Genomic DNA, 27,990 nt, shown 5'->3' with positions numbered 1-27,990 from the left:
TATGTACTGCATTATCTTTTGTGCATTTTGTCTCCCCCCTTCCCTTCCCCACCCCAAGCCCATGAAGATTAAACAAATACAGTTTAAAAAGAGATAAGATAAAAGCTTAGTCACAATGTCCCAAAAGTTTCATATATTGGATATGCAAATTGAATATGAACATTGAAAGATTCCGAGATGTACAGCCAGTATGCAGAACAAGTAATTCTATACAGAGTACATATCTAGGGAATAAAATAAAGATTGGGGACGCTCCCTGAAATTGAGGGACCCTTGCCACCCATGATAACTTGTACATTTCACCAGAAATTTTATATATATTAAATTCCGTAATTATATTACAGTGCAGTTATTCATTGATTTTCATTTCATATGGGTACATATTTTTGCACTTGTAAAGCACCAAGTTCTGCAACGTATATTGAGCCAGTTTTTCTATTGACATCTACAAGATGAGGTCGGACCCCATCGGCCATCTGGATGGTGCTCACAACCTGGCAGTCTCCAATGCTCCCTACTGCAGGAACAGCCAAGAACATCAGTCTGCTTATATTCAGTTGGGCCACCACCACATACTTCCTGTCTGACGTAAATCTGAAAGAAAGATAAAAAAACAGGGGATAAATATTATTCAATGTATTATGGGGGTTACTCAGGTTTGTTAGCAAACCAAAAAAAAAAACCACACAACTGGGCAAAACCATGTTGCACTGCAGGGGGGGCAGATGTAACGTGCTGAGAGAGTTAAGGGGGGTACACACGGAGAGATCCGTGCTTAAAATCTAAGCAATCTTGCTAGATTGCTTAGATTTTAAGCACGGATCTGCCGTGTGTATGCCCTCCAGCGATAGTGATGCGCGGCCCCGCGCATCGCTATCGCCGATGCTAGATTGAGCTGCATGCAGGCTCAATCTAGCGGGTCGCACACTTCACCGTTGTGTGAAGTGAGCGGCCCCCCGTCGGCTTTCCCCCTCGCTCAGCACATCGCGCTGTGCTGAGCGGGGTGAGAGATGTGTGCTGAGCGGTCTGTGTTAAGATCGCTCAGCACACATCTCTCCCGTGAGTACCCCCCTTTAGATTTGGGTGGGTTATATTGTTTCTGTGCAGGGTAAATACTGGCTGCTTTATTTTTACACTGCAATTTAGATTTCAGTTTGAACACACCCCACCCAAATCTAACTCTCTCTGCACGTTACATCTGCCCCACCTGCACTGCACATGGGAGGTAATTCAGACCTGATCGCTCACTAGCATTTTTTGCAGCGCTGCGATCAGGTCAGAACTGCGCATGCGTACACACTGCAATGCGCAGGCACGTCACACAGGTACAAAGTGGATCACCGCTCAGCGATGGGTTTGTGCGAATAATCCAATCGCACGGGCGATCGCAAGGAGATTGACAGGAAGAAGGCGTTTGTGGGTGGCAACTGACAGTTTTCTGGGAGTGGTTGGAAAAACGCAGGCGTGTCCATGCGTTTGCAGGGAGGGTTCCTGACGTCAATTCCGGTCCCGGACAGGCTGATGTGATCGCAGTGGCTGAGTAAGTCCTGGGCTACTCAGAGACTGCACAAGATCTGTTTGTACAGCTCTGCTACTCATGCGTTCGCACACTTGCAAAGCAAAAATACACTCCCTTATGGGCGGCGACTATCTGTTCGCAGCAGTGAGGAAAAAAAAACCCAGCGAGCGATCCGGTCTGAATTAGGCCCATGGATTTGCCCATTTGTGTACTTTTGCTAACAATTCTGAATAAGGCCCTATGTGCCATTGCAGCGTTTGCCATATTTGAGTTGGGAACCTTATTACATAAAGACTCCACATATTTCTTCCACCTGTCTAAACTGAATTACAATCAATTTGCTAAATATTTATCTTATTTATGCATCTTACAAGTTGTATGTAATTGAGAATGACACATTACAACTTAAGTCGCAAGTGGAGAAGCAACTGAATTGTGGGGCATGTACAGAGGTGTACGCTATTTGGATACGTTTGCAATTGACCGATTTGTGTTTTATTTGTGCATGCGCTGGAGCTATTGTACACATGTGCAATAATGGTGTTGGGGCTCCAGTCACATTGTGAAGTATCTCGCAGTGTGATTGGCTCACTGGAGATGTTTGAGTGCGGGGAGAGGGAGCGTTTTAGTAAATGGGGGCATGTCGGCACTGTTGCTGAGGTGTGCCAAAGCCAGCGTCTTCTGAGGCATATTCGCTAGCCTTGGAAGCATAGATGCGAAGAACATTCTGAGTAATCTCACGGTTACACAGGTGTCCGATGGTCCATCCGATGTTCCCAGTGGTGATCTGATGATGTGCCTTCTGACGGATGCAGCAAATCTGGGAAGGCACTGGTCGCTCCTGTGTATGACTCGGAATCAGGCTCTGTCTCTGACGCTGCCCTGCCAGTCTTTATGTATGCATGGTTGCATAGCATGCACAGTGCAAAAACATTCGAGATACTTTCCACAAATATAAGCAAAATGTGCATTAGACTATATGAACTAGCCAGTCAGTTGCTTTCATTATCAAACCCACATTCAGAAAGTTCAGTTTCTCTCCGTATTGTACATGATGCCAGTAAGCAATTACAGCGTGGCAGGGTAGCACAATAGTAAGCATGTAAAGCACAAAGCCCTGAGAAGGCGGCGGAGGGGAGTTCTCCCGGGCCTATGTGTCGGGGACAGAGAAGGGGGGTCCCTGGGCGGCTACCGGTTACAGTTTCGAAGACAGGACCCCCTGCCTCTGGGTCGGTTACAGGTTTTCAGTTGCGATGAGGGCTGGGGACCTGTAGTGCTATACAGGCCACTAAAAGATTCAATCAGTAGCTTCTGAATTCAGTATATTGGCCCATGCAAAGCTGTCTTTAAAACAAAGCTGTTTTAAGCTTTGTCCTGCAGTGGGAGCATTTACATCCACAGAACAGTACAATGGATTCTTTCATATGGACAACGCTGTAATCCCCAGACACAGGGGACTGGACCAATAGGTAGAACAGCGTGTGGTCAACAGAACACAGACAGATCACAGTCTCTGGTTGTCATTGTTAGACCAGCACTACTTAAATCAAGTCTCCGGGACACGCTAACAGTGCATGTTTGCCCGATCTCCTTGCTGGAGCACAGGCGTAATCATTGCCGATTGACACATTTTAAAGATTGAGAGATACAGCTAAATTATTCCACTTACAATTCTGGAAAGAAATGCACTGTTAGTGTGTCCCAAGGAATGAAGCACTGAGTGAGACTGACTAAAAGCCCAGAAAATAAAGCTTGTATAGAATTACTGCAATCAATGTCCAGTTATCAGAATATTCAGGTCCTGATTTAGAGGCAATGCCAATCTTCATGAAGGCGAGAAATTTTTAGCAACTGTGCAAGCACGATAATTTCTTAAAACCCCTACGGCACTTGCGTCACAGAGATGTATGCACAAAGGTGCTGTTGTGACCAAAACAGATGGGTGTTCCTGGGTGGTGACTGGAAGTGAACGCAAAATAAGTCTGTCTCATGGGCTTCGGTAGTGTTGCGTACAGGTTAGTGAAAGTGGCTGCGTTCCTGGACACACAGACACAGCGATGGTGCGCCAATGGTCTGAATCACCGGCGGCATTTAAGCGTGCAGAAACGCAGGAAGTGGCAGTCTCAGTCCTATCACATTCAGTCACAGGCTACTACACCAGGGGAAGAGCTGATACCTGCATATGCATATTACCCGCTCCCTCAACGTGAAAAAAATCCTTATGGGAACAGGTGCCAGCTAGTAGCGTACTTTGCTCTTTACAATACAGAAATCATTTACCACAACTTCTAAAACTCTATTTTAGCAGCTGACACTGCAGTTATGTTTTATGAGCCTTATTCAGCTTCAGATGCAAAATCGCAAATTGGACAACTGCGCATGCACTGTGAACGCATTGTGCGTGCGTGACCCGCGATTTTTCTGCAATCACATCTTGCCGGGATGTGATTGCAGGCCGATTGACAGCGGGCGTTCGTGGGCGTACACATGGCGTTGAGTGGTTGAGGAAATGCAGGTGTGTCACGGCCGTTTTCGGGGCATGCATCTGACATCAACTGTGATTCCTGCGATTAAAAGCATGGCACCCGGTGCGTCTGCATCCTCATTATTCTGAGTAGCTGTGGGTCATCTGCAACTGTCGATGGTGCTTGATTTCTGCGTATGCATCGCAGTTTAGCGACTGCATACACAATTTTGCGAATGCATCGGTGGGCGTCCTTTTCCTTTCTGGGCAGCTCATCACATACGATTTTTAGCCGAAGCACAATTGAGAAAATCGTAATTTCTGTCTCAATAGCGATCCAAGCTGAGTTAGGCCCAATGACAAGTGTTACAATTGTACCTGACTGAGTAGGGTCCGTCTTCAGAAAAACAGGTGTCCCATGATCCGATCCATTCTCCTGTGATATTATCAAACACCTGTATTCTCTTATTCCCGCGATCTGCCACCCACACCTAGAGATACACAGACAGACAGCTGTCAGAGAGGAATAGCAGCTCAGATATATGCAACTTACACTATGGACTATCTGCAGTTAGGAGCAAAAGATGAAGATTTGTACCTCAACAAAACATGAGGGTGGGGGTGGGGGGGTGTCAGGGTACAGGAAAAATACTGCCTGCTTTACATGCTACACACAAATATAGCGCAGTTTAGGCCAGCAATCTTGGCCATAGTCGCGGCAAGTTCCCTACACCCTAGATCAGCAGAGATTGCCGATACACACTACACAATGTAATGAACGACAACAGTACCTAGTTCCGTCCTTCATTACACTGCACTGGGTTACACACAATATCTTCTGATTGGCTGTGCAGCATGAGTAATCAGAAGATATTGCATGCGACCAACAGAAGTGCGCAATTGAGGGTACACACTGACTGAGGTGCCAATATTACAGCTAGAACATTTCCCTGGTATAATATTATTGAGACCGCCTCTCTTCATATCTAGTAGACATGTGAGCGTCCCCAACTTTTCACATGTATCCCACCTTCACTTCAGTTATAATATCCACATGCAAAAGCAGCCATCAGTATGCAACGCGCTACACACCTGGACAAAAACGTAAGTCAGAAGAACATAGTAATGCTCAGTAGACAGACTGGGCCAGAAACAGTAGAGAGTTTGGCACAGAATATCAACAGTAACTTACTGCTCAGGCATGGGCACAGTGTTAAGCAGCGAGCAAACCACTGAACCTGGCACCTGCGGTACTGTAGCTGGAACATTATCAGAGGCACTGGGCGAATCCCTATACAAAACTAGAAAATGTAATATGCCTGGAATATAGTCACCTCAGGGACACCTGGGCGCTGCGAGCCATACATAAAAGCATTTGCGTTTTATACTTCACCAAAGACAGGTGCTGGCCTGAACTATTAAACGGACATTGTGTGAATATTAAACGGCAAAAAAACAATTCTATGCACATTTTGCCATAAATACAAAAAAACAAACAAAAAAAATAAAAAAACATAACAAGATATGTAACAAGATACATAACAATACTGCATCACCACTTTATCTCGTGCCCCACATGGCACATCCTCACCCCAGACTTGCGGATTTTGGGATTTTGTAAGTCGCCCAAAAGGGTAGCGAATAAAATTCAGCAAGTCCGGCACTACCGTAAGTGCGGCATATAGCTGCACCTACATGGACTCGTGCGGCAAGTCTAACTGAAACAATTCCAATATGTCAGTAACATTTAGGTGTAAAATGAGAAAGGTTTTTCATAGAAAAGTTTTTCATGCTTCTCACATTCACTTACAAAGCCCTCACCCACTCCTCTCACAGTTACATCTCTGACCTTATCTCCCTTTACACTCCCACCAGTCCTCTTCGCTCTGCTAATGCACGCCGACTCTCCTGCCTACTGATTACCTCCTCCTACTCCTACCTCCAAGACTTTGCATGTGCTGCTCCCTTTTTCTGGAATTCTCTATCTCTCCCCCTCAGACTCTCCACCTCTCTACAGAACTTCAAACGGGCTCGCAAGACCCACTGCTTCACCAAACCCAGCTGTCTGTCATTCTAAGTCCTCTGTGGCCCACGCTCACTTTCTACCCCATCTGTGTCTGTGTGCCCTTCCCCTTTAGAATGTAAGCTCTCATGAGCAGGGTCCTTTTCCCTCATGTGCTTTTACATCTCTTACTTATCTTCATTTCAATACTCCCTTTGATGGCACCAAATCCCTTGGTTTTCTGCCACCCTGATACTTATGTCAGTATTGTCTGCTGATGTAGCTATATCTATATACCCTGTTCTTGTCCTATATTGTTTTGAATTGTTAGTCACTGTCTTCATGTTTTGCTTATTTGTTTACTCTGTAATTGGGCGCTGCGGATCCCATGTGGTGCCATATAGATAAATAATAATAATAATAATAATAATAATAATAGAAGCATAGATATATAATGAGCAACATGTCAACTTTATTTTCTTTGATACTTGAAAGCTTATCCAATATTTTTGTTTTACAGTTGATTTTTTTTTAATTAGTTTTTTATTAGAAATGCAGAATTTTAATTCTTCACACACCAAATAGAAAGGAATACATTTCAGGAATTGTATCAAACCATTAAAAAGATGCACTAAAACATTCTTCGGTTTCTATGTATGTATTTGATAAAAAATTTCACATTGGATATTCTAAATTTCATCTTTAGAGTTATCAAACACAGGGTGTAAATATTGGCTTAAAGGGAAAAAATAATTGAAACATTATAACAAAAGCAGACTTACACGTCCCACGTCATCTACTACAACATGGTGAGGGATGTAGAATTGCCCTGGGTGTGTTCCATTACTTCCCATAGTCCACTGCAGGCTGAAATCTAATACATAATGAAAAACAAATATATGACTAGTCATACAAAATAAAATATTACACAGATCATTTATAAGTCAAAAATGTATATATATTTTTTCTGCCTGATCTCCTATTGAAAACAAAGCAAAAGCTAGAAATGCAGTACATACTTGTTGCCACCAGAAGGAGACAGATTCTCCTTACTACTGTAAAGGGCCCTACACATTTAAAGATCCGCTGCTGAGCTGCCCGACGGCGGATACAGCCGACGGGCGACCCGGCGGCGTAGGGGGGCAGTGAAGTTACTTCACTCCCCCCGTCACACGGCTCCATAGAAGTGCAGGCAAATATGGACGAGATCGTCCATATTAGCCTGCATGCACAGCCGATGGGGCACCAGCGATGAACGATGCGCGGCCTCCACACTCAAAGATATGAACGGTATCTCATTCATTAATGAACAAGATCGTTCATATCTTTGAGTGATATCGCCCAGTGTGTAGGGCCTATTACACAATAGTAAAAGACAGAGGAAATGATAGAAAAGTGTGAAAATAAACACAAGCTAAACATGTATAAAAAGGTGATAAAACAAAATGGCTGCCAAGGTGTCCCTACTGGAAACTAAGTGGCACCAGGCATCATGTAAATAAGGAAGTTGGTTTGCAAACAATGTTAGAATTTAGTTTATGCTATAAACATCAACTTAGAAAATGAAACTATTACCTTTAGAAAGCTTGAGAAGACGGTTGTTAAGCCCTCCATCTCCATCCACTATGTACACATTAGTTCCATCAACAAAAATGGCTGCAGGTTGATCAAACTGAAGTGGACTCAGGCTTGATCCTGCTATACCAGGTGTGCCAAGGACTTTAAGTAGATCCCCAGATGGTGTGTATTGCTTTACAGTGTGTCCATAAGCTCCTGCAGTAAGAATTCAAGAGATCATCATAAAATGCAATGGACAGTTATTCAAGGGTAAAGCAAATGGTAAGACTTCCCTACTCCTCAGCTCTCACTTTCCTTAGCTGGCCATTTTACCCTTAGTTAAACCAGCGTGCCTATAATTCATTGGGCATAGACATTACTCTGATAATATGAATTGGTGATTTTGACAATCTTCCACTTCTATCACATGGTCTTGAGGCATCTCTGTTATAGTGGAGGCTGTGTATCAGTGAAAAAGGATTTGGGGAGGGGACATTGGGGGTCATTCTGATCCGATCGCACGCTGCAGTTTTTCGCAGCGTAGCGATCGGGTCAGAACTGCGCATGCACCGCCGGCGCATGGCCGCCCGTCGCTTCGCTACGATCGCCTTTGCCTGATTGACAGGCAGAGGCGGTCGATGGGCGGGAAGGGGCGAAACGGCAGCTGGCCGCCGTTTCAATGGCGCAGTCCGTCCAACGCAGGCGTGGCCGGACCGTGCGGGGAGTGGCCCGCAGCAGCTGTGTGTCACACGCAGCCGCTGTGGGCTGGGGAGCGAAGAGCTAAAGCTGCGCTGGTCGGGAGCTACTCTTGAAGTGCAAAGGCATCGCTGCTGTGCGATGCCTTTGCACTTCAGCGGGGGGGGGGGGGTTGCAGCACTGACATGCGGGGCAGACTAGTCCTGTGCTGGGCGTCCCCCCGCATGTCTGAGTTCATGATCGGAGCTGTGCTAAATTTAGCACAGCTACGATCAACTCGGAATGACCCTCATTGCCCATTAGTAAAGAAAACTACTTATGTATTTTTATTGCACAGCGCAGAACCTGTGCTCTGAGCGGAGGTAACTGTCGACCACTCGCAGTCCTCCGATATTCATGGGGAGAGGTATTGAGCCTCTGAAAGGGAGACAGGGTGGGATGTACCAACCTGTTGCGGTACATCCCGCCACACATCGCGCAGACACTAATCACATATGTATTAACATATGCGATTAGTGTTGCAAAGGACAGCTCTTGCAATCAGAGCTGTCCTTCGCGATGCGATGTGGCTGCTGGATTTCCGGGTCTATGACCCTGGAGTCCACCTGCGAATGCGCAGACCAGCAGAAGCCGCAGGGGATGCTGGGAGGGTTCCATGACGGAACTTTCTCCACATCATATTGCGAAAAATGCCCCATAGGTTTCTACAGGGTAATGCCAGCAAAAGCTAGTGTTACCCTGTGCGGTGGAGACCCAGCGGACGGAGGTAAATACATACACAAATGCGGTAAACCCCCCAAAAATGCTGACATAATTCTGCGTGAATCGCGTCATCTCCCTCTTCTGAGTGCGTGTGTGTGCGCGTGTGCGTGTGTGTCTGTGTGTGTGTGTGTGTGTGTGTGGGGGGGGGGGGGGGTTGTTATGTGCCGGGTGTGGCGGCACTCTGGGAGAATTTCCTACTTTTCCGGGGGGGCGGGAGTGCCACACGATTTTCAGAAGCCTCCCGACTGATCCGGGAGAGTAGACAAGTGTGGGTTAGACCACAGTTACTGCCCATACATTACAGAAAATGATTTATGCATATCATCCACAGCATCTGCCATTCAGCGTAAACTTCTGTTCTTACTAGAACCTCATTCACAATGATTCAGTAGTGAGCTATGCGGTTAGCTATGGTATTGCAAGTGAAACCCACTAATGGTTTGCTGCCTTAAGTTGATATTACAAAAAAAAAAAAAAAAATTGTAATCTATGAGCTATGTGATGACAACAGATACCAGGGAAGATGGTTCAAGCCTTGGAGAGAGAAAGTGGAGAAGTTGGCAAATGTAACCAGCCTCTGTCATTTATCCAGCACAGTCTTTGAAATGACAGTTCAAAGCTGATTGGTTGCTTTGGGCAACTACTCTACTTAATCTCTCTAATAATTAGGGGGAAGATGTACTAAGCAGAGCTGTAGCTAGATATTTTGCTGCCATGTGCCAGAAATAGGATTGGTGCGCCCCCCCCCCCCCCCATAAGTAAAACAGGCACAGTGCGCGCATATGGCGCATCAAACATATAGGGGCATGGCTTCATGGGGAAGGGGTGGGGTCACAAAATAATAACAATTCATATCACGCTGCATAGTAGTCTCCATTATTCAAATTACGCCACACAGTAATGCCATTTATACACATTAGACCAGGTAGAGGCCCTTTTATACATTACGCCAGGTAAAGCCCCCTTTCACACATTACACTACAGTAGAGCAGATCCCCTTTTATACATTACTCTAGGTAAAGCCCATCACACATTTTTCCAGGTAGAGCCCTCTATTACACATTACGCCATGTAGAGCCCCTTTTACACATTACACTACAGTACAGCAGATCCCCCTTCATACATTACTCTAGGTAAAGCCCATCACATTTTTCCAGGTAAAGCCCCCTTTTACACATTGCACCATGTAGAGTCCCCCTACACACTGCGCCAGGTAGAGCCCTTATACACATTACACCAGGTAGAGTCCCTTTTTAAACACTGCACCAGGTAGAGCACCTTTAAAACATTGCACCAGGTTAGTACCTTTTACACATTAAGCCAGGCAGAGTACCTTTTACACATTAAGCCAGGTAGAGTCCCCTTCTACACACTGCGCCACGTAGAGCCCCCTTTTACACATTGCGCCAGGCAGGGCCTTTAAACACATTACACCAGGTAGAGCCCCCTTTTACAATGCCAGGTGGAACCGCTTTTACACATTACGCCAGATAGTGTCCCCTTTTATAATGCCAGGTAGAGCCCCCTTTTACACATTGCACCAATTAAAGTCCCCTTTTACACATTGCACCCGGTAGAGTCCCCTTTTCTAATGCCAGGTAGAGCCCCTTTTACACATTATGTCAGGTAGAGCCCCTTTTAAACAGTGCACCAGGTAGAGCCCCTTTTTACACATTGCGCCAGGTAGAGCCCCTTTTACATATTATGCCAGGTAGAGCCCCCTTTTACACATTCCCCTTTTACAATGTCAGGTAGAACCCCTTTTATTCATTGTGCCAGAGAGAGACCCTTTTACATTGTGCCAGGTACAGTTATATAAAATAACATTGCACTACTCACCACCTCAAGCTCTGTGACTGAGGTCAGGAGTGGGAAAGGTCACCAGAGGTCTGACTCTGGAGTCGCTGGGCACTGTGATTAGTAATTCCTCCTCCTCTCCACCCCAAACGCCGCAGTGCGGCTCCTTGCAGCGCAGAGCACTGTGGGAGTCAGCTGGGGCTGGGTGAGACGTCATCTATCTCTGAAGACACTGCAGGGGGAATGAAGCATTCTAATAGGGTGGAAAGGTGGAAGTACAAACCTGTGTAGCGGTGCGCTCAGCACTAGAGAAGAGCACAGTGCACACCACTACATACAGGGCAGCGGCGGAAGGCCGTGTAGGTGGTGCTGCCAGATGGTACGCCCACAGTGCATATGCGCTGTGGGCAAGGCACCACTGGCACGCACCTAGTTATGGCCCTGGTACTAAGCCTTGGAGAGTGATAAAGTGGACAGAGATAAAATACCAGCCAATCAGCTCCTAACTGCCATGTTACAGGCTGTGTTTAAAAAATGACAGGAGCTGAATGGTTGGTTCTTTATCTATCTTCACTTTATGTCTCTCCAAGACTTAGTACATCTTCACTACAGGATTGTTACATCCCACCAGCTGTCATCATATAGCCTATAGTGACAATATGAGACATATTTAATCTGTATAGGAGAGAGAATCAGATATTTCAAGACAAAAAAAAGAAAAAGTGGCACTATTATATTCATGACACCGACTCAGGAAAGGGACAGACTCTACCACATCAATTCAGGAAGCAGACATATTACCTTTATATCTTTTTACTTCCCATTCACTAATTCTCTGGGGATGCAGTTAATATACCGGCTGTCGGGATCCCGGCGTTCAGGTTAACAACGCTGGAATCCCGACAGTCGATAAAATGCCAGCGGCACACTCCATCAACACCCACACACTCATTCTGGGACCAGCCACGCCCCATCAATACCAACCCACTCATACAGGGACCCGCCACGCCCCATCAATACCAACACACTCATACAGGGACCCGCCACGCCCCATCAATACCAACCCACTCATACAGGTACCAGTCACGCCCCATCAACACCAACACACTCATTCTGGGACCAGCCACGCCCCATCAATACCAACACACTCATACAGGGACCCGCCACGCCCCATCAATACCAACCCACTCATACAGGGACCCGCCATGCCTCATCAATACCAACCCACTCATACAGGTACCAGCCACGCCCCATCAACACCAACCCACTCATACAGGTACCAGCCACGCCCCATCAACACCAACACACTCATACAGGGACCCGCCATGCCCCATCAATACCAACACACTCATACATGGATCAGTCACACCCCATCAATACCAACCCACTCATACAGGGATTATTTACACCCCATCAATACCAACACACTCATACAGGGATCAGTTACACCCCATCAACACCAACACACTCATACAGGGACCCGCCATGCCCCATCAATACCAACACACTCATACATGGATCAGTCACACCCCATCAATACCAACCCACTCATACAGGGATTATTTACACCCCATCAATACCAACGCACTCATACAGGGATCAGTTACACCCCATCAACACCAACACACTCATACAGGGACCCGCCATGCCCCATCAATACCAACACACTCATACATGGATCAGTCACACCCCATCAATACCAACACACTCATACAGGGATCAGTTACACCCCATCAATACCAACACACTCATAAAGAGTCCAGCCACACCCCATCAACACAGATGTGCTCCATGCATACAAACTGTAACTGCCCACTTGCTGCCCAGAATGCTCATTTCATGCACAAAGAGAGATCTGGTCTGCATCTGTATGCGTGCACATGCATGTGTCAGCCCATGCACAGCCTACGATTGATTTCTGAGGGATGTAGTTATGTGACCGGCAGTCAGGAGACCGCTAATCACATTACCTCCCCCTGCATACACAGCACCCATAGAGTGGGAATAGAACCTGTAGCGAGTGTAGATCCCCATTGAGCCCGCAAGAGACTTCGTTGTGCTCACCCCCCGCCGCCATTCTTCGTCCGGGATCCCGGCGTCGGGATGCTGACCGCCGGGATCCCAGCAGCAGGTAACACATACCCAACCCCTTTCTGAGGTGCATTCTTAGTTTCCAGATATCCGTGTCCGCGTGTGGAATGAGGCCCAATATAGGGTAATGGCCACCATGTGTGTATTTCAGCTTGCAGTAAACAAGGACATTGTGAATACCTTGCCCCACATCTGTTATCCATATTGACCGTTGGGACTCAGGACCAGTCACTGCAAATATACCATGAGGCATCTCCAGCGTGTCAGTATTCCAGGGCTCTTTGTAATATCCATCCTCTGTGAACACCAGAACTTTGGGTACATTGTCCCCTCTCTAGGACGACACAAATACAATAGCTCAATACAAACACAATGTCTAACATTGCTATAATTTATTACCTATTTCACCGCCTGCACAAACCAAACACAATAACATGAAAAGTTGTCCTTTAGCAGGCCCCAACATTGCATTCCCCTATTGGGCTCTTCATGCCCCAGTCCGACACTGCATCTCCCTCTAAATCAGAGCGACGACCTAACTGTCCCCATCACTGTGTCCAGCTGGGAGCAAGAGGAAGTGAAGCTGCTTGTAAGGGTCGGGTGCCTGAAACACTGCATCACCCTCTAAATCAGTCTGACTGTTTATGCAAAGTGTTAGTTCAACCACAAATACCTTATTTCTTTGCGTCTGTCTAATACCCCTTTCAGACCGCCAGCAATATCCTTGGTTATTGCACATGAACGGAGCCAGTTGAAGTAATTCGGGTCCAGCGACCTGGTATTTCAACTCTGGTAGCGACCATTGTTGAACACGGCTTCAACCTGGGGCGCGGTGCAGTGTGAACAGGTAAGCAGGGTCGATGCAACACTATTCACTGAATAGGAATGGGTGCCTCTCCACACGTGACACGGAGACGTCAGCGACCCTGCAATCAGCTGGGTCAGGGCTACCAGTCTGAAAGGGGTCTCAGCCGGGTCGCACCCGGGATGTAACAGTGTACAAATCCCGGGCGCGACCTGGCATTTGTGGTGTGAAATCGGTATAAGGGTCTTTCAAATTGTAAAAAATTGGTTGAAAAAAAGGGGCACCCGGTGACTGGTTAGGGATAGAGAGATTCATTACATAAAGGAGAATTTCTTGACAACATTTAGTGGCCGAGCATCTATTATAATTAATTTCCTACACTAGCAAATACTATCATAGAGCAAACAGGGCCGGCCGGCCCATTACGCTAGGTGCGCAGCCGCTTATGGCAATAGGCTGCAAAGGCGCCATCTACCAGCGCTGCGATGTCAGTTTCATCAGCAGTCTCCTGTCCAATCCCGGCACCTCCTATTCAGCCTCCCAGTCCCGGCGCATCCTGTCCCAGCAGCGCTGAGCAGTGAAACAGACTCCCCCCCCCCCCCCCATCCCCAATCCCTCTCCCCGGGCTCCATTCCTGTGCATCCATCTTCCTTCGTCGGCAAGGAAATCAGAATCTGTACATACTGTAATGTAATTCCTAGTATGGAGTTATTATCCTCAAAAGTATTTAGTAATGTAGGATCACTGGAGAGATGAGTGGTCTTGAAATGCTGCAGTGTGTATTGTAAATAACACTATTCTTTACAAAATACTACCCCATACATCCAGCATTAATCTTCTAATTTATTTCTAATGTGCATACAAAATGATGATGTGGCTGCAGCACTGGTTTACCGTATATATATGAAAAGGCAGGGCAGTGCCGTAACTAGGTATTTTAGCGCTGTGTGCAAGAAACGGCATTGGCGCCCCCCTATGCAAGATAGGGGCAGTGCGCGCCGCAGCCGCGTGGAAAATATATGGGGGCATGGCTTCATGGGGAGGTGCGTGGCCACAAAATAATACCAATTCATACTACGGTGCATAGTAGTCTCTATTATTCAAATTACGCTGCACAGTAGCGCCACTACACCAGGTAGAGCCCCTTTTTACACATTACGGCAGACAGCGTCCCCCTTTTTACACATTACAGCAGACAGCGTCCCCTTTTTACACATTACAGCAGACAGCGTCCCCCTTTTACACATTACAGCAGACAGCGTCCCCCTTTTACACATTACAGCAGACAGCGTCCCCCTTTTTACACATTACGGCAGACAGCGTCCCCTTTTTACACATTACGGCAGACAGCGTCCCCTTTTTACACATTACGGCAGATAGCGTCCCCCTTTTTACACATTACGGCAGACAGCGTCCCCTTTTTACACATTACGGCAGACAGCGTCTCCCTTATTACACATTACGGCAGACAGCGTCTCCCTTATTACACAGTACGGCAGACAGCGTCCCCTTATTACACATTACGGCAGACAGCGTCCCCCTTTTTACACATTACGCCACCCTCTCCTTCCACATTGACTGCCCGCCGCTGAGAATGCTTGGATGAAGGAACCGCATCCCAGCATTCACAGCAGCGCCGGGCAGCCAATACGGAAGGAGAGAGGACTGCTGCAGCGGCGCTACTACCAATGACATAGCGCTGCTGCGGCTCCAGTCCCCCTCCCTCCTCCTCCTCCTTCTCTGCCTCTGGCGCTGCTGCTCTCCTCCAATGCGACGCACGGCACACAACAGGTGGCGTGTAATGAGTCAATTTGACTCATTACAAGCCGCTGCCCGTGCGCCCTCAGGGTAACTGCGCTGTGTGCCAGGCACACCTGGCACACAGGTAGTTACGGCTCTGAGGCAGGGTGCTGCTGCTGCACTGGCGGATGATGAGAGAAAGCAGGAGCCTGCACTTTAGTATTAGTTACAGGTAAAATGTCAAATGATAGCAGTCGTCTTACTGTACATTAGATCAGACTTAAGAATTCTGCAACTATCCAGAACTACAACTCCCAGCCTGCCTTATCAACCATATGCCGGCAAATATCTCCCTGTCACCCACTATCTTCTTCACACTATCTCCCTGTACCCCCTTGGGGGTACTATTGTGTGGCCACAGCCCTTCCTTGTGAGAATACACTCCATTTGTGCGCTGTCCCTCTAAAAAGTTTATCCCATCAAGGGGCGCCAAAATCTATATTCGCTTACCAAAAAAATAAGATCGAGCCGGCCCTGAGCACAAGATGGATTAAATAAAAATATAATCCCTGCTGAAAAGAATAAACGGAATACCTGAGCTACATAGATCAGTGAGTTGAGGCTGTCTACAGCAATATCATAGGGCACACCAGTAAAATAGTCAGGATTCCTAGGCCAGCCAACATCCAGTTTGTAAAGATGTTGCGGTGCCGTTTTCACTGGATAAGGCCAGACCTGTAAATATGAAAGAGAAATATAACATTTACTACAGTTCCACTGAAAATACTGTACTAGAGTAGGTTTACTTTCAGGGCTTTTCATGAGAACCCTGGGGCAGATGTATTAAGCCTGGAGAAGTGATACAGAAGAGATAAATGGAATGTGATAACGCACCAGCCAATAACCTCCTAACTGTCAATTTACATATTGGAGCTGCTTGGCTGGTGAGCTATCACCTTGCACTTATCACAGCTTTATCATTACTTTATCACTTCTCCAGGCTTAATACATCTGCCCCTCTGTTTGGTGCGCTTTGGACTTTGTGCCATTTGGCTAGGTGAAGGAGGACACATCTATAAATAAAAGGAGTGGTGAGGACAAAATTAATGGGGTGTTTACCTTGGGTTGCAGTTATATGACCGGCAGTCAGGAGACCGCCGGTCACAATACAGTCCCCTAAATCCCGCCCGCACACAATCCTGCATGCCGACCAGCAGGGACTATCCTCATTCGTAGGTGTCCACGACACCCATAGAGTAGGAATAGAACCCGTGGCTAGTGCAGCGAGCCACCGAGAGCGCAAGGCGCTTGTCACGCTCGACGGACAAAACTATTGTTTATGTAAATTGGTTAAAGCGTTGATCTAACCAAATTTGTTGTAACAACAGGTTTTGTCCTTTTTCCAGTGTTTAGGAGCAAATGGTCGCTTGTCATTTGCTCTCATCCATTACCAAATTTTCATTCCAACCAGCCAGATCTGGGAGATAATCTGCCAGATAATTGAATAGTGTGTGTCAGCGGTGTAGCTAGGTTCCATGTAGCCCGGAGCAAGGGTATGTTTCGGCGCCCCCTATCCTGTACTGGATTGGGTGCATGTTACATGCCTAAGGCGTGCAATAAAAGTATATGGGCCTGGCTTCATGGGAAAGGGGCGTGGTCACAGAATAGTACCAATTCAGATTACACCACACCATACCTCCCAACTGTCCCGATTTTCGCGGGACAGTCCCGTTTTTTGGGGACTGTCCCGCTGTCCCACCCGCGGGTCGCAGTGTCCCGCGGTGGTGGTGGGGGGGGGGGGGGCTGTTGGGAGGCTCTGTCTCTCGCTGCCCTGCTTAGCAGAGCAGCGGTGAATAGACGCTGTGCGCATGTGCACAGCGTCTATTCAGTGGAGTCAGAGGGAGAGGGAGCATGCAAGCGGCTCACAGAGCGCTGGGCATGCCCCCTCAGTGACGAAAACGGAGGCGTGGCTTGTGGCCGCGGGTCCTCCGTGAAGCCACGCCCCCTTTGCACAGGACACGCCCCTTTTTCCGCTGCGCGTGTGTCCCTCCTTGTCCCAGGACAAAGTTGGGAGGTATGCCACACAGTATTGTCCGTTATTCACATTACACTACACAGTAGTACCCCTTATACACTTTATGCCCTTATACACGTTACACAACACAGTAAAGCTGCTTATACATGTTAAGCCACAGTAAAGCCATTTATACACATCATAACCACAGTAGAGCCGTTTATAGATGTCAAACCACAGTAGTCGCATATATACGTTATGCCACAGTCGGGGCTGGTTCTACACCTTTCGGCGCCCAGTGCGAAAGTTTCCACTGGCACCCCCCCCCCCCCACGTGACAAAACAGTTAGTTCGCGAAAAATAGGGGCGTGGCTTCATACGGGAGGGATGTGGCCACAGTTATGCCCCCAGTAGCTGTGCCACCAGATTTGCACCAAGTAATTGTGCCCCCCTGTAGATTTGCCCCCAGTAGCTGGTCCCCCTGTAGCTTTGCCACCATTAGCTGTTCCCCCTGTACAGTGCCCCCAATATGTGCCCCTTGTAGATCTTCCCCCAGTAGCTGTGCCCCTTGTAGCAGTGCCCCCAGTAGCTGTGCCACCAGTTGATTTGCTCCCTGTAGCAGTGCCCCCAGTATATCTGCCCTCAGTAGCTGTGGCCACAGTATGTGCCCCCTGTAGATCTGCCCCCTGTAGTAGTGACGCTTTCAAACCCTAAAAGAAAAAAAAATACTTGCCAGCCTCGCTCCTGCTTCCGGACCACTGCTGCCGCTGTCTCCGGGCGCCGGCTCCTCTCTATGGGAGAGACGTCATGACGTCTCTCCCATAGCAGCGCAGCACTGACACTAGGGGTCAATTTTGACCTCTAGCATCAGTCAGCGACGCCGGCTGCAGCGGGCGCACACGGCACTCACTGCAGCCGGGGGCCGGGGAGCGCGGAGGGAGGATTAGTAGCGGCTTTGCCACGGCGGCGCCCTCAGGGTAGCGGCATCCCGGGCAAAAAGCCTGCTTGCCCGTGGCAAGAGACGCTACTAGCCACAGTAGAGCCGCTTATACATGTGACTCTGCAGCTTCTAATGCAGAGAGAGGTGCTGCAGCAGCAGCTGGGGCAGAGAGAGGTGCTGCAGCATCAATGTAGAGAGAGATGCTGTAACAGCCAGGGCAGAAAAAGGTGCTTGGGCAGAGAGGTACTGCAGCAGTAGCTGGGACAGAAAGAGGTGCTGGAGCAGCTGGGGCAGAGAGTGGTGTAGCAGGACTGAAGTAACCCCCCACTGCACAGCTACAAGCAGACTGTGAAACATATAAAGAGGACGGCAGAGCTCTGGTATGTGCTGGCTGTCTGTGTCTCCTGCTGTTACCTCTGACCTGCCCTGTTCCCTACCTATTATCCTAGTTATGTCAGTGTGTACCCCCTGCTTTTCCTCCTCCTCTATGACTGACTGTCCCTCCACCCATGGTATACCGGGTGGAGAGAGGGGGGAGGGGGGGAGGGGGGGGGCAGGCGGCGGCAAGGCAAGCCCTTTAACTTTTCCGGCACCCGGAGCTTGTGCACCACCGGAGCCACCCTCGCTACACCCCTGCCCTGTGTACACAGCTTAAGGCACAGGTTCTCAAACTCGGGGGCACACACAGTGCATGTTTTGCAGGTCTCCTCACAGAATCGCAAGTGAAATAGTTAGCTCCACCAGTGGACCTTTTAAAATGTGTCAGTGACTAATGAATACACCTGTGCACCTCCTGGGTTACCTGCAAAACATGCACTGTGTGTGTGCCCCCGAGGACCGAGTTTGAGAACCTCTGGCTTAAGGCTTAATACATTTGGGCCATTAATGTCTGGCTGCAAGCTGGGAGGCAGTTAGAGTATGATGCATGTCCATTCTGATTGCGTGTAATTACAATTAGAGCAGCCAAGGAGCATTCTCTACCTGCTTCCCAATAAACTCCGGAAGCACCAGCCCACCACTGCTCGACGGACCCTAGAATCATGGGACCCTGGCCAGCAGCCTATATGTTAAAAAAAATTTTGTTTTTTTAAGAACCCATATGTACAATGGGGGTCATTCCGAGTTGTTCGCTCGCAAGCTGCTTTTAGCAGCTTTGCACACGCTAAGCCGCCGCCTACTGGGAGTGAATCTTAGCATATTAAAATTGCGAACGAAGGATTCGCAAAATTGCGATTACACACCTCTTAGCAGTTTCTGAGTAACTTCAACCTTACTCGGCATCTGCGATCAGTTCAGTGCTTGTCGTTCCTGGTTTGACGTCACAAACACACCCAGCGTTCGCCCAGACACTCCTCCGTTTCTCCAGCCACTCCTGCGTTTTTCCCAGAAACGGTAGCGTTTTTTCCCACACGCCCATAAAACGGCCTGTTTCCGCCCAGAAACACCCACTTCCTGTCAATCACACTCCGATCGCCTGAACGAAGAAAAAGCCGTGAGTAAAATACCTAACTGTATAGCAAATTTACTTGGCGCAGTCGCAGTGCGAACATTGCGCATGCGCACTAAGCGGAAAATCGCTGCGATGCGAAAAAAAATACCGAGCGAACAACTCGGAATGACCCCCAATATCTTAGCAATAGCTAGCAATAACTATCATTGTGCAGGATGTTTGTAGAGCTCACCTCCTGTTTAGCCACAGAGTAAAGTAACACAAGCAGGGTCAGGCTCAACACTGCGGCTGATATGCAGAATCTGGATCTGTAATTCATGTTGCTGCCTGCTGAATAAGTCTTGTGACACCACAGACACACAGCACCGACACTTCCTCCCCAGAGTGACCTATTTATAAGATCCAGCTTCATATTATCCCTCCCATGTGAGGGATCCCAACATCAGTTATTACGTTGTCATCTGCAAACCATAAGGTATTTCATCCTATAAATAATAATAATATTAATAATAATAATAATATCATTATAACAAAGTGACAAACGGTTACAGTGCTAAAACCTATATAAGCAAACCATTTTGTCAGTATATACAGTCAGAGGCTGCCAATCTATGGCTCTCTAGCTTTGCTAAGCTACGTGTCATAACTTCCTGGGACTTGCAGTTCTACAATAGCTGCATAAGACAAAGAGTACCAATCTCAGGACAAGACAATGCTGGCTATAAAGAGCATACATACAATATACTGATTATGTCAGTGTAATATACATGTAACATACAAGTGACTACAAGTCACTATAACCAACATTGCTGTAACTTACACATCCCTCCAGCACTGCAGGGTTTAATGGATATACGTCATCATAGGGCGACAGTGTGGGTAGGGGGGACCTTGGGTGTTTACAGTACACAAAACAATGACATACATTATTCTTTTATTTGTGCAGCATGCGGGAGTAATTGGTGTAATAGATGTGTCAGTGCTGAGTCTCCTTGTTATGCTGAGGAAGGCCTCGTACATCTGTGTGCTGTGCCTCAGTAGGCGACAGGATAATCGTATGTCACATTCCCCCCTGACAGGGACCCCAGGCTTTGTGCGTGCTCCGGAAGTCTTCCACAGCCTCGGATACATTGTATCACTGACTGCAACCTGTGCTGCTGCTGTGTCCCTGCTGTGTGATCAGCGCTGTGCCGGCCGTGTATGCGGTGCTGCTGTGCTATCCCTTCATGTACTAGTACTGGGACAACAGATCGCTGATCAGCCCGCCCTGGGCTGAGGACACCCTGTGTTAATAACCCCGGACATGTACAATGCTCAGTCAGTGCACAGGCGGTAAGTAGCAGCATTCCCCATCAGCATGATACAGATTACAGGGTAGTAACCCGATGTACGAAATCCGCCCTGCACAGTGTCATCCTATCAGGGTTTATTCCCCGCTGAGTGGATGCAATTAGCATATTATTTCATTTACTTCATATAAAATCAGCACTGGGCTGTGGTTTTATAGGTGAACGTAGAAGTCACCCTTCTGCCTATGTCCATGTACGTTTCCAGGCCTATAGTAGTAAGGATGGAGCGGTCGACTTACCGGCACCCCGACTTGACTTACCAAATAACTGAGACAAGACCACGTTACTTTGGGCAATTAAATCGGTCGCAGCTTTATTTATTACTCACATAAATCACAACCAAACCAATCGCAGGGTAAGGAAAGGGAAGGGGTGCGCAAAGGCTCTTCCAACGTTGTACCACCTGGGGTGTGCCTGTCCCCACCTTGGGGGTACGCAGCCATGCCCCCTACAATTTTGGTAACACCTGGGGCGTGCAAGACCCTACCTTGGGGGAATGCACCCACGCCCCCTACTCTTTTGGAACCAGCTACCATCCACACAGCACCCTCACCTGGCGCGCAGCCCGTATGGCCCATGCCGTGATATTGCTGTGCGAGGCATTCTGACAATCCCCTACTTTCATGCCTTGTGCAACGCTTCCTCCCCGCCACACAAGGTCCCTGTTAACCCGGGGACCGAAGCCCCACCCTGCGCTACTACCCCAAACTTTTCCGGCTCTTGGGCAAACCTATGCACTTTGCGGTTCACACACTGCGCTGAATCGAACTTCCTCTAGTGGCTGTGACTGATGGCTGGCTCCAGTGACCTGATGTTACCGAGCTCGTTTTCGCCACGGCGAAACCACATTGTGTCGGCCCGCTCTGTTGCCTGTTCGGCCTTGCACCTGACCTCACTGGCCTGCACTTGTGATATGCACTGTTGCCGCACTAATACACCATTGCCATGACATGCCTCCTGCTGCAGCCCCCGACTGTATCCTGCATACTGCCCCCCTGGAGCCCGTTGCACCTGACTGGCCAATGCTTCCTAACCCACTACTACCTAACCAGTTACATGAAGCACGGGGTAAAAGGGGGGTGTTTGCCGGCGGTTCCACTAATCACTCTAGCAATGCTGTCGCTACCATCGACATAACATCTGTTTTATAACTGTCCGCATCTTCACCTCCCGCGCCTCCTTAACCCTTCAACTGGCAGCGGGAGTCGCCATGCTAAACCCCCAAAGCGTGCCTCCTGAATTTTCAGTGGCATTCCTGCTCAGTGGTGTGATGCCCCTCTTAAAGACTGATGCTCTGGCACCCGAGAAAGGTACCCAAATTAAGGAAAAACTTCCCCCTGCTGGCCCACCTACACCATATTCTGCACTTCCCCCCTTTGGGTAAACTGCAGCAACTTGGTGCCTGGCCCACGTTTCACAGGCTCCCCCCCAGGGTTCGCCCAGAATGCTCTTTTGTGCCAGAGGCCTGTTGCCGCTAAGCGTCCCGCCGCAATTTTTTTTACTCTTAGCTGATGGAGCCCAATGTTTGCCCCGTGACCGTATTGCCGTACTGAACTGGCTGCAACGGTAAAAGGTATGTTTTGATTTTGCAACAGTAACCATTGCAACTTATCCTAAGAAAGGTGCGGCGCCCAGGGAATGCCCATGGGCTGCGGCTATGGCAGGGTCCAGGGAAGTAAGTGCTTCTTGATGATCGCTATCTCCCTGTGCCAACTTTAGGAGGGGGATGTGGCAATGCCGCAAACAACTACATTGCCAAGAGGCCACTACATGGATTAGAACCTGTGGCCCATCTCACTGGCCTGCATCCTGTACTTCCAATTGACCAGGTGTAACCTTGTTATCACCCGGCCTGGTGGGAGTCCTCTGCTCAGCTCTGTCCAACACAAAAGCCCCCCCCCCTCCCCCAATTGATGTGAGGGAAGCAAGAGTCCTCTCAACAGCCATATGGCTAGTGATCAAAGGAATTCCCTGCTTTCTCAGGAAAAGGGGGGGGGGGGCTACTCCTGGGGGAGCCTGCGGAACTATAATTCCCAAGAAGACATGCTGCTGGGGGAAGTAGGGGGGGGGGGTAGCTTTCCAGGGGAGAAGAGTGATGTTGGCAGTGGTTCTCTAATCCGTGGACTCCCTTCAGTGCAGACCTCTTATTTTCTGCTGCTGCCTTCCCCCAATTCTTTTGCACTCTCTCTGAGCCCTAAGGATTCAGGTGCCTGTGACAGGTCCCAGCCACTTATATGTACGTATAAGGCCCATGCAGTGTCAGACGGGGGCATGAAGGGCCCACCGGGGGGATGCAGTGGTAGGGGCCCATGTTTAGGGGTGTGGCCACTCTCATACTTGCCTACTTTTGAGAAGTAGTTTCAGGGAGATTATAAATTGCGTGTCATTGAGGGGGCGTGTCACATTCCACCCAAGGGGCGTGTTTATCTCTACCTATGGGCGTATCTATTGTCACTCAGAGGTGTGTCCTGCAGTGGTAGATGAAAACGAAAGTACAAAGCGCAGGACATGGTACACACTGACATCACAGCTACATTACACAGCAGAGATACATACTGACATCACACCTACATCATTGTAACACATACAGTATATGTGACACACATACACGTGTCAGACATTAATATGGCCCAAGTGACTACTTTAAAGTTTAAGCTGTGATGTTCTTAAATTTGTTTTTTTAACAGGCCACCTTGGGGGGAGAGGAGGCCACTGCTTCCACTCCCACCACTGCCGAGAAACAGTCTCGCCCAGTGTGCTAGCGTTACTGTGCTACTCACAGCCCCATGGCGGTGTTAGTGGCTGGCCTTTAAACAACTCCCCTAGAGGCCCCGCCTGCAGACAGTGGGAATCCAGGAGCTGCAAGTCAATTTGCAGGACAGCGGGCAAAAATTTTTACTCTCCTGCATGACAAGTCTGCTCTAAATATGTGTTTCTGGCTTTACATAAGTAAATCCATTCAGTGGTCAACAGCACATCCCACCAATACCCCCCAAAATCAGCAGATCGGGACCCCAGGGTGCCTATGTTACACTGGTGGCAAGCCCAGTACCCTGACAGCTGCTGGGCTGTCCCCAGCCTCCGTCTCTGTGTAGTGAATGGACGCCACACTCATGCGCGCTGTATCCATTCACCTTAACCCCGTCACCAGCATAGCAGGGCAGACACCAGTGGAGACTTTGTGTGCCCTGTCCCGCAATTTTCTGACTATCCGCAGGATGCTGCAGTTGGGAGGTATGGGCTCTCCCATTGCTGTTAACGGGTCTCCGGTCAGATGACCCGGGTTACTCATTTACATTGCCCCTGAACATGGGTCCTACCCGTGTTCAACCCTGTTCATCTCCGGGGTTGGATTTCCGGGTCACTGGAACCGGGTTATTTTTTGGGGGGGCCGTTTACACTGAGGCCCGACCCAGTTTGATCTGGCAATAACCCTGGATTTCAAGTCTGTGTAAAAGGGGTATAACACTGTGCTGTTCAATAGTTTGCAGGATTGACATTACACAGTAGGGTGCTGGTATTGTTTATATGTAATGACTGTGAGCGGCCCCTGTCACATATATTCAATAACTGTGAGAGGCCCGTGTTGTAATAACTGTGAGCGGCCCCATATCACATATATTCAATCACTGTGAGAGGCCCATGTCACATATGTGTAATAACCGTGCGAGGCCCATGCCCCATATATGTAATGACTGTGAGCGGCCCCTGACACATAAATGTAATAACTGTGAGAGGGCCCATGTCACATATCTGTAATAAACCCCTCATCGTGTTTGCGCCATGCCTGCCCAGTGAAATCCTTGCAAATAGCCGATCGGATGGTGCAATGGTCAGCGTCACCGCGCCACCGCACCGAGGGCATGTCTTCGATTCCCATGGCCCCCACCGTGTGGAGTCCGCTCCTTCTTTTTCCGTGCCCACCTATGCCTCATCCGGGCACTCCGGCTTGCTCCTATAATCCACAAATTATATACCCTGGCGGGTTTACGGGCGCTCAACCACATTTAACCCTAGAATGAACGTGTGTATGGGTACAAGTGGTAGGGAACAATAGACTGCAAGCTCACCTGGGGCAGGGACAGGTGTGAATGTTCTACTATTCTTTCTGTAAAGCGCTGCGGATAATGTGTGCGCTAACTAAATAAACGGTAATAAATAGATAAATAGAATCGATGAAGTTGACTCCCTTCATCATAATCATAGCCATGTCAGGGGTTGCTCCAGCCAGAGACACTAGCAGGCTATCAGTGCGCCTTCCTGCCGTATAAACTATTTGGGGGGAGGGGAGCAGAAATCCTCCCAAATGGTATCTGCTCCCTCCGGAGGGTGGGGGCTACTTATGGAGGAGGCCTGTGGAACTATCTCTCCCAGCAATAAATGAGGGGTTCATGCTCAAAAGTACGTTTGCCGCTGCATGTGTAAAATGACTCTAGCACGCCTAGCTCCTGCTCCTCCTTGGTGCAAGAACTGTGACTTAGCTATCCCAGCTGCCCCCATCTTATGCCACGTCCCCCCTTGGACGGTCAATTCCTACTTGCCACTAGCCCTTGCTAAGCACAGCTGCTCCTTTAGCACACTGCGGGACTTACGTCCTTTGACTCTGATGCGCTGTCGCTGACCTGCACTCCAGCGCGCTCCCTACCCTCGGCCTGCGCGCTAACGGTAGTTAATTGAACAGCCCCGGCATTACCGCTGCGCGCTCCACCCGCACTCTCCATATTAACTAACCCATTCTGTGTGTCCCTGCTCTGACCCATTTAATTAACCATATATACATTCTAAGCATGTCCGTACCCTCAACAACACTTCACTAACATCATATACCTTACAAGCATGTTCTTACCCTAACCATCCTGCCCATTCTGCCCAGTTCTTGGCTAGACGTCCCTGTAAGATGACACACAGCATTGCTAATATCCTGAAACATACTGCGCATTTCCTGGCACAATACAAACATTATGCACATTACTGTTATTGACATTGGTCTTACCACTCCCGTGTGCCGTCTCCTCCCTGCTCGCGGCAACCTCTGTGACGATCCCCTCGTGTACTGCCTTTCCCGCGCAGGACTCTGCTCAAGGAAGGGACCTCAGTGTAGGGGTGTGTCCCACGTGCACCGCTGGAAATGCTGAGGCCTCGCCGACCGATAGCATAGCCCGTGCCTTTGCATCCTTGCCCTAACTCCCTGCAAATCAGATGACTCTCTTGGTGATCCCTCTGCGGCGTGCTGTAAAGCAGTTCGCTGCTCCTTTGCGCTGCCCTGCTTGGAGTAACAAAAGATGATGCCCAATGATCCTGATGTATCTCGATCCTCATGCAAAACCTTTGCGGACTCTGCTTTTGTCCGTGGTCCTCCCTATATTCAGCCTGATGACTTTGCTCCCTGTGCCGGTAGGAGTGCGTCGGCCCCTCTGACACAAATGTAGCTTCAGGGATCTTCCTGCTGCGTGTGGTAGACCCTTGCTGGTGATGCACAGCGACATATGGCCACCACGGGAGATGCTCTTCCACGTGACCTTTAATGATGGCGACTGCTCCGTGGAGTGAAAGGTACCACAGGGATTGCTGCTGCCGAAACCGCTCCCTGGTGCCGGCGATCGGTGATGGATCTCCTCCTTGCCAAGGTGGGCTGGACCGTTGCTTCCTGGCATCCCCGATGCAGCTGCCGGAAGCCGCGACGACTCTGTACCCTGCTGCGTAGCAGCCTGGCGCACCCACGCTTCCTGCTTCTCCAACGAAAAGGCTCCTCTCAACAGCTACAATCCCGATATCCTATCCCTGGACTGGATGTAGAGTGGGGTCTGCTCGTATGCTCCTCTGTCCCAGACTCTGAGCTGTCTGACTCCTTAGGTGTCTGCATTCTCTCGCTGCTTGCTGGCAAAACCCATACTCTTGTACTGCTGCACTGTGCTGTGGTTTTGTACTGCTACCTTTATCTTCTCCTTTGTTCCAGTTGGCTGTCTTGATGGCCCCCAGCCACTAGGGGAGTGCTCCTGCTCCACGAGGTCCTCCATGCTGCTGCCAACTTACTCTTCTCTGGTTTCTTTGTCTCAACTGGAGTCCTCCCCCACTTACTGCTGAGATCTCCTGGAAACATGCTGCTGTTTGTAATTCCAAACCTGGCTGGATTTAATAGTGGTGCTGCTTGTGATGTTTCTGCAATGCTCCTGGGACCCTTTTAAAGTATGTGAGCAGCTTGCAAAAGTTGTTATGCCGGCTGGGGTGGATATTGTAGCTGCCCTCTGCTTTCTGGATCTTTGCTAGATGCTGCTGCTTTCATCAGGCTGGGTGGAAGGTAAAGGGAACCTGGCTTATTTCCCCCCCATTTGTTCCTGCTGTAGTGTGCAGCTGCAGCTCTGTTGTCACAAGAACTGAGGTTCAGGGGACTGAGTCGCATCTCTATACTTTTAATTTTGTTATTATGTATGATGCACCTCCAACTAATTATTCTATTTCAGTGCAAATTTAGAAAATGTTTTTTTAAGAACCCATATGTACAGTATCTTAGCAACAGCAAGCAATAACTATCATTGTGCAGGATGTTTGTAGAGCTCACCTCCTGTTTAGCCACAGAGTAAAGTAACACAAGCAGGGTCAGGCTCAACACTGCGGCTGATATGCAGAATCTGGACCTGTAATTCATGTTGCTGCCTGCTGAATAAGTCTTGTGACACCACAGACACACAGCACCGACACTTCCTCCCCAGAGTGACCTATATAAGATCCAGCTTCATATTATCCCTCCCATGTGAGGGATCCCAACATCAGTTATTACGTTGTCATCTGCAAACCATAAGGTAT

General features: G+C 48.7%; 2 protein-coding genes across 3 annotated transcripts in view; one reads left to right on the top strand and one right to left on the bottom strand.

Moving 5' to 3' along the window:
- Positions 1–110: 110 nt before the first annotated feature.
- NHLRC3 (NHL repeat containing 3) lies at positions 111–27,848 on the bottom strand. Of its 2 annotated transcripts, none has more exons than XM_063951877.1 (8): positions 27,746–27,848; positions 20,070–20,322; positions 16,028–16,168; positions 13,069–13,222; positions 7,561–7,758; positions 6,768–6,859; positions 4,362–4,474; positions 111–594 (listed from the first exon to the last, which is right to left on the bottom strand). In XM_063951877.1, exons 2-8 carry the CDS (start codon positions 20,247–20,249, stop codon positions 369–371), a joined length of 1,104 nt encoding a protein of 367 aa, XP_063807947.1. In that variant the 5' UTR covers positions 20,250–20,322; positions 27,746–27,848; the 3' UTR covers positions 111–368. The 2 variants fall into 2 exon arrangements, with proteins under 2 accessions (XP_063807947.1, XP_063807944.1); XM_063951874.1 differs by lacking the exon at positions 27,746–27,848 and adding an exon at positions 20,658–20,739.
- The window catches only part of PROSER1 (proline and serine rich 1), a 102,670-nt gene continuing 95,629 nt past the window's right edge, over positions 20,950–27,990 (top strand). Inside the window, exons 1-2 of the mRNA XM_063951868.1 lie at positions 20,950–21,169; positions 27,143–27,372. The gene's annotated coding sequence lies outside the window, so the exon portion shown is untranslated. The remainder of the gene's footprint in view (positions 21,170–27,142; positions 27,373–27,990) is intronic.

The sequence above is a fragment of the Pseudophryne corroboree genome, chromosome 2, assembly GCF_028390025.1.
Source record: "Pseudophryne corroboree isolate aPseCor3 chromosome 2, aPseCor3.hap2, whole genome shotgun sequence".
Classification (NCBI taxonomy): domain Eukaryota; kingdom Metazoa; phylum Chordata; class Amphibia; order Anura; family Myobatrachidae; genus Pseudophryne; species Pseudophryne corroboree.
Note: the sequence above shows the minus strand (reverse complement) of the source record. Positions and strands in the feature narration are given on the sequence as shown.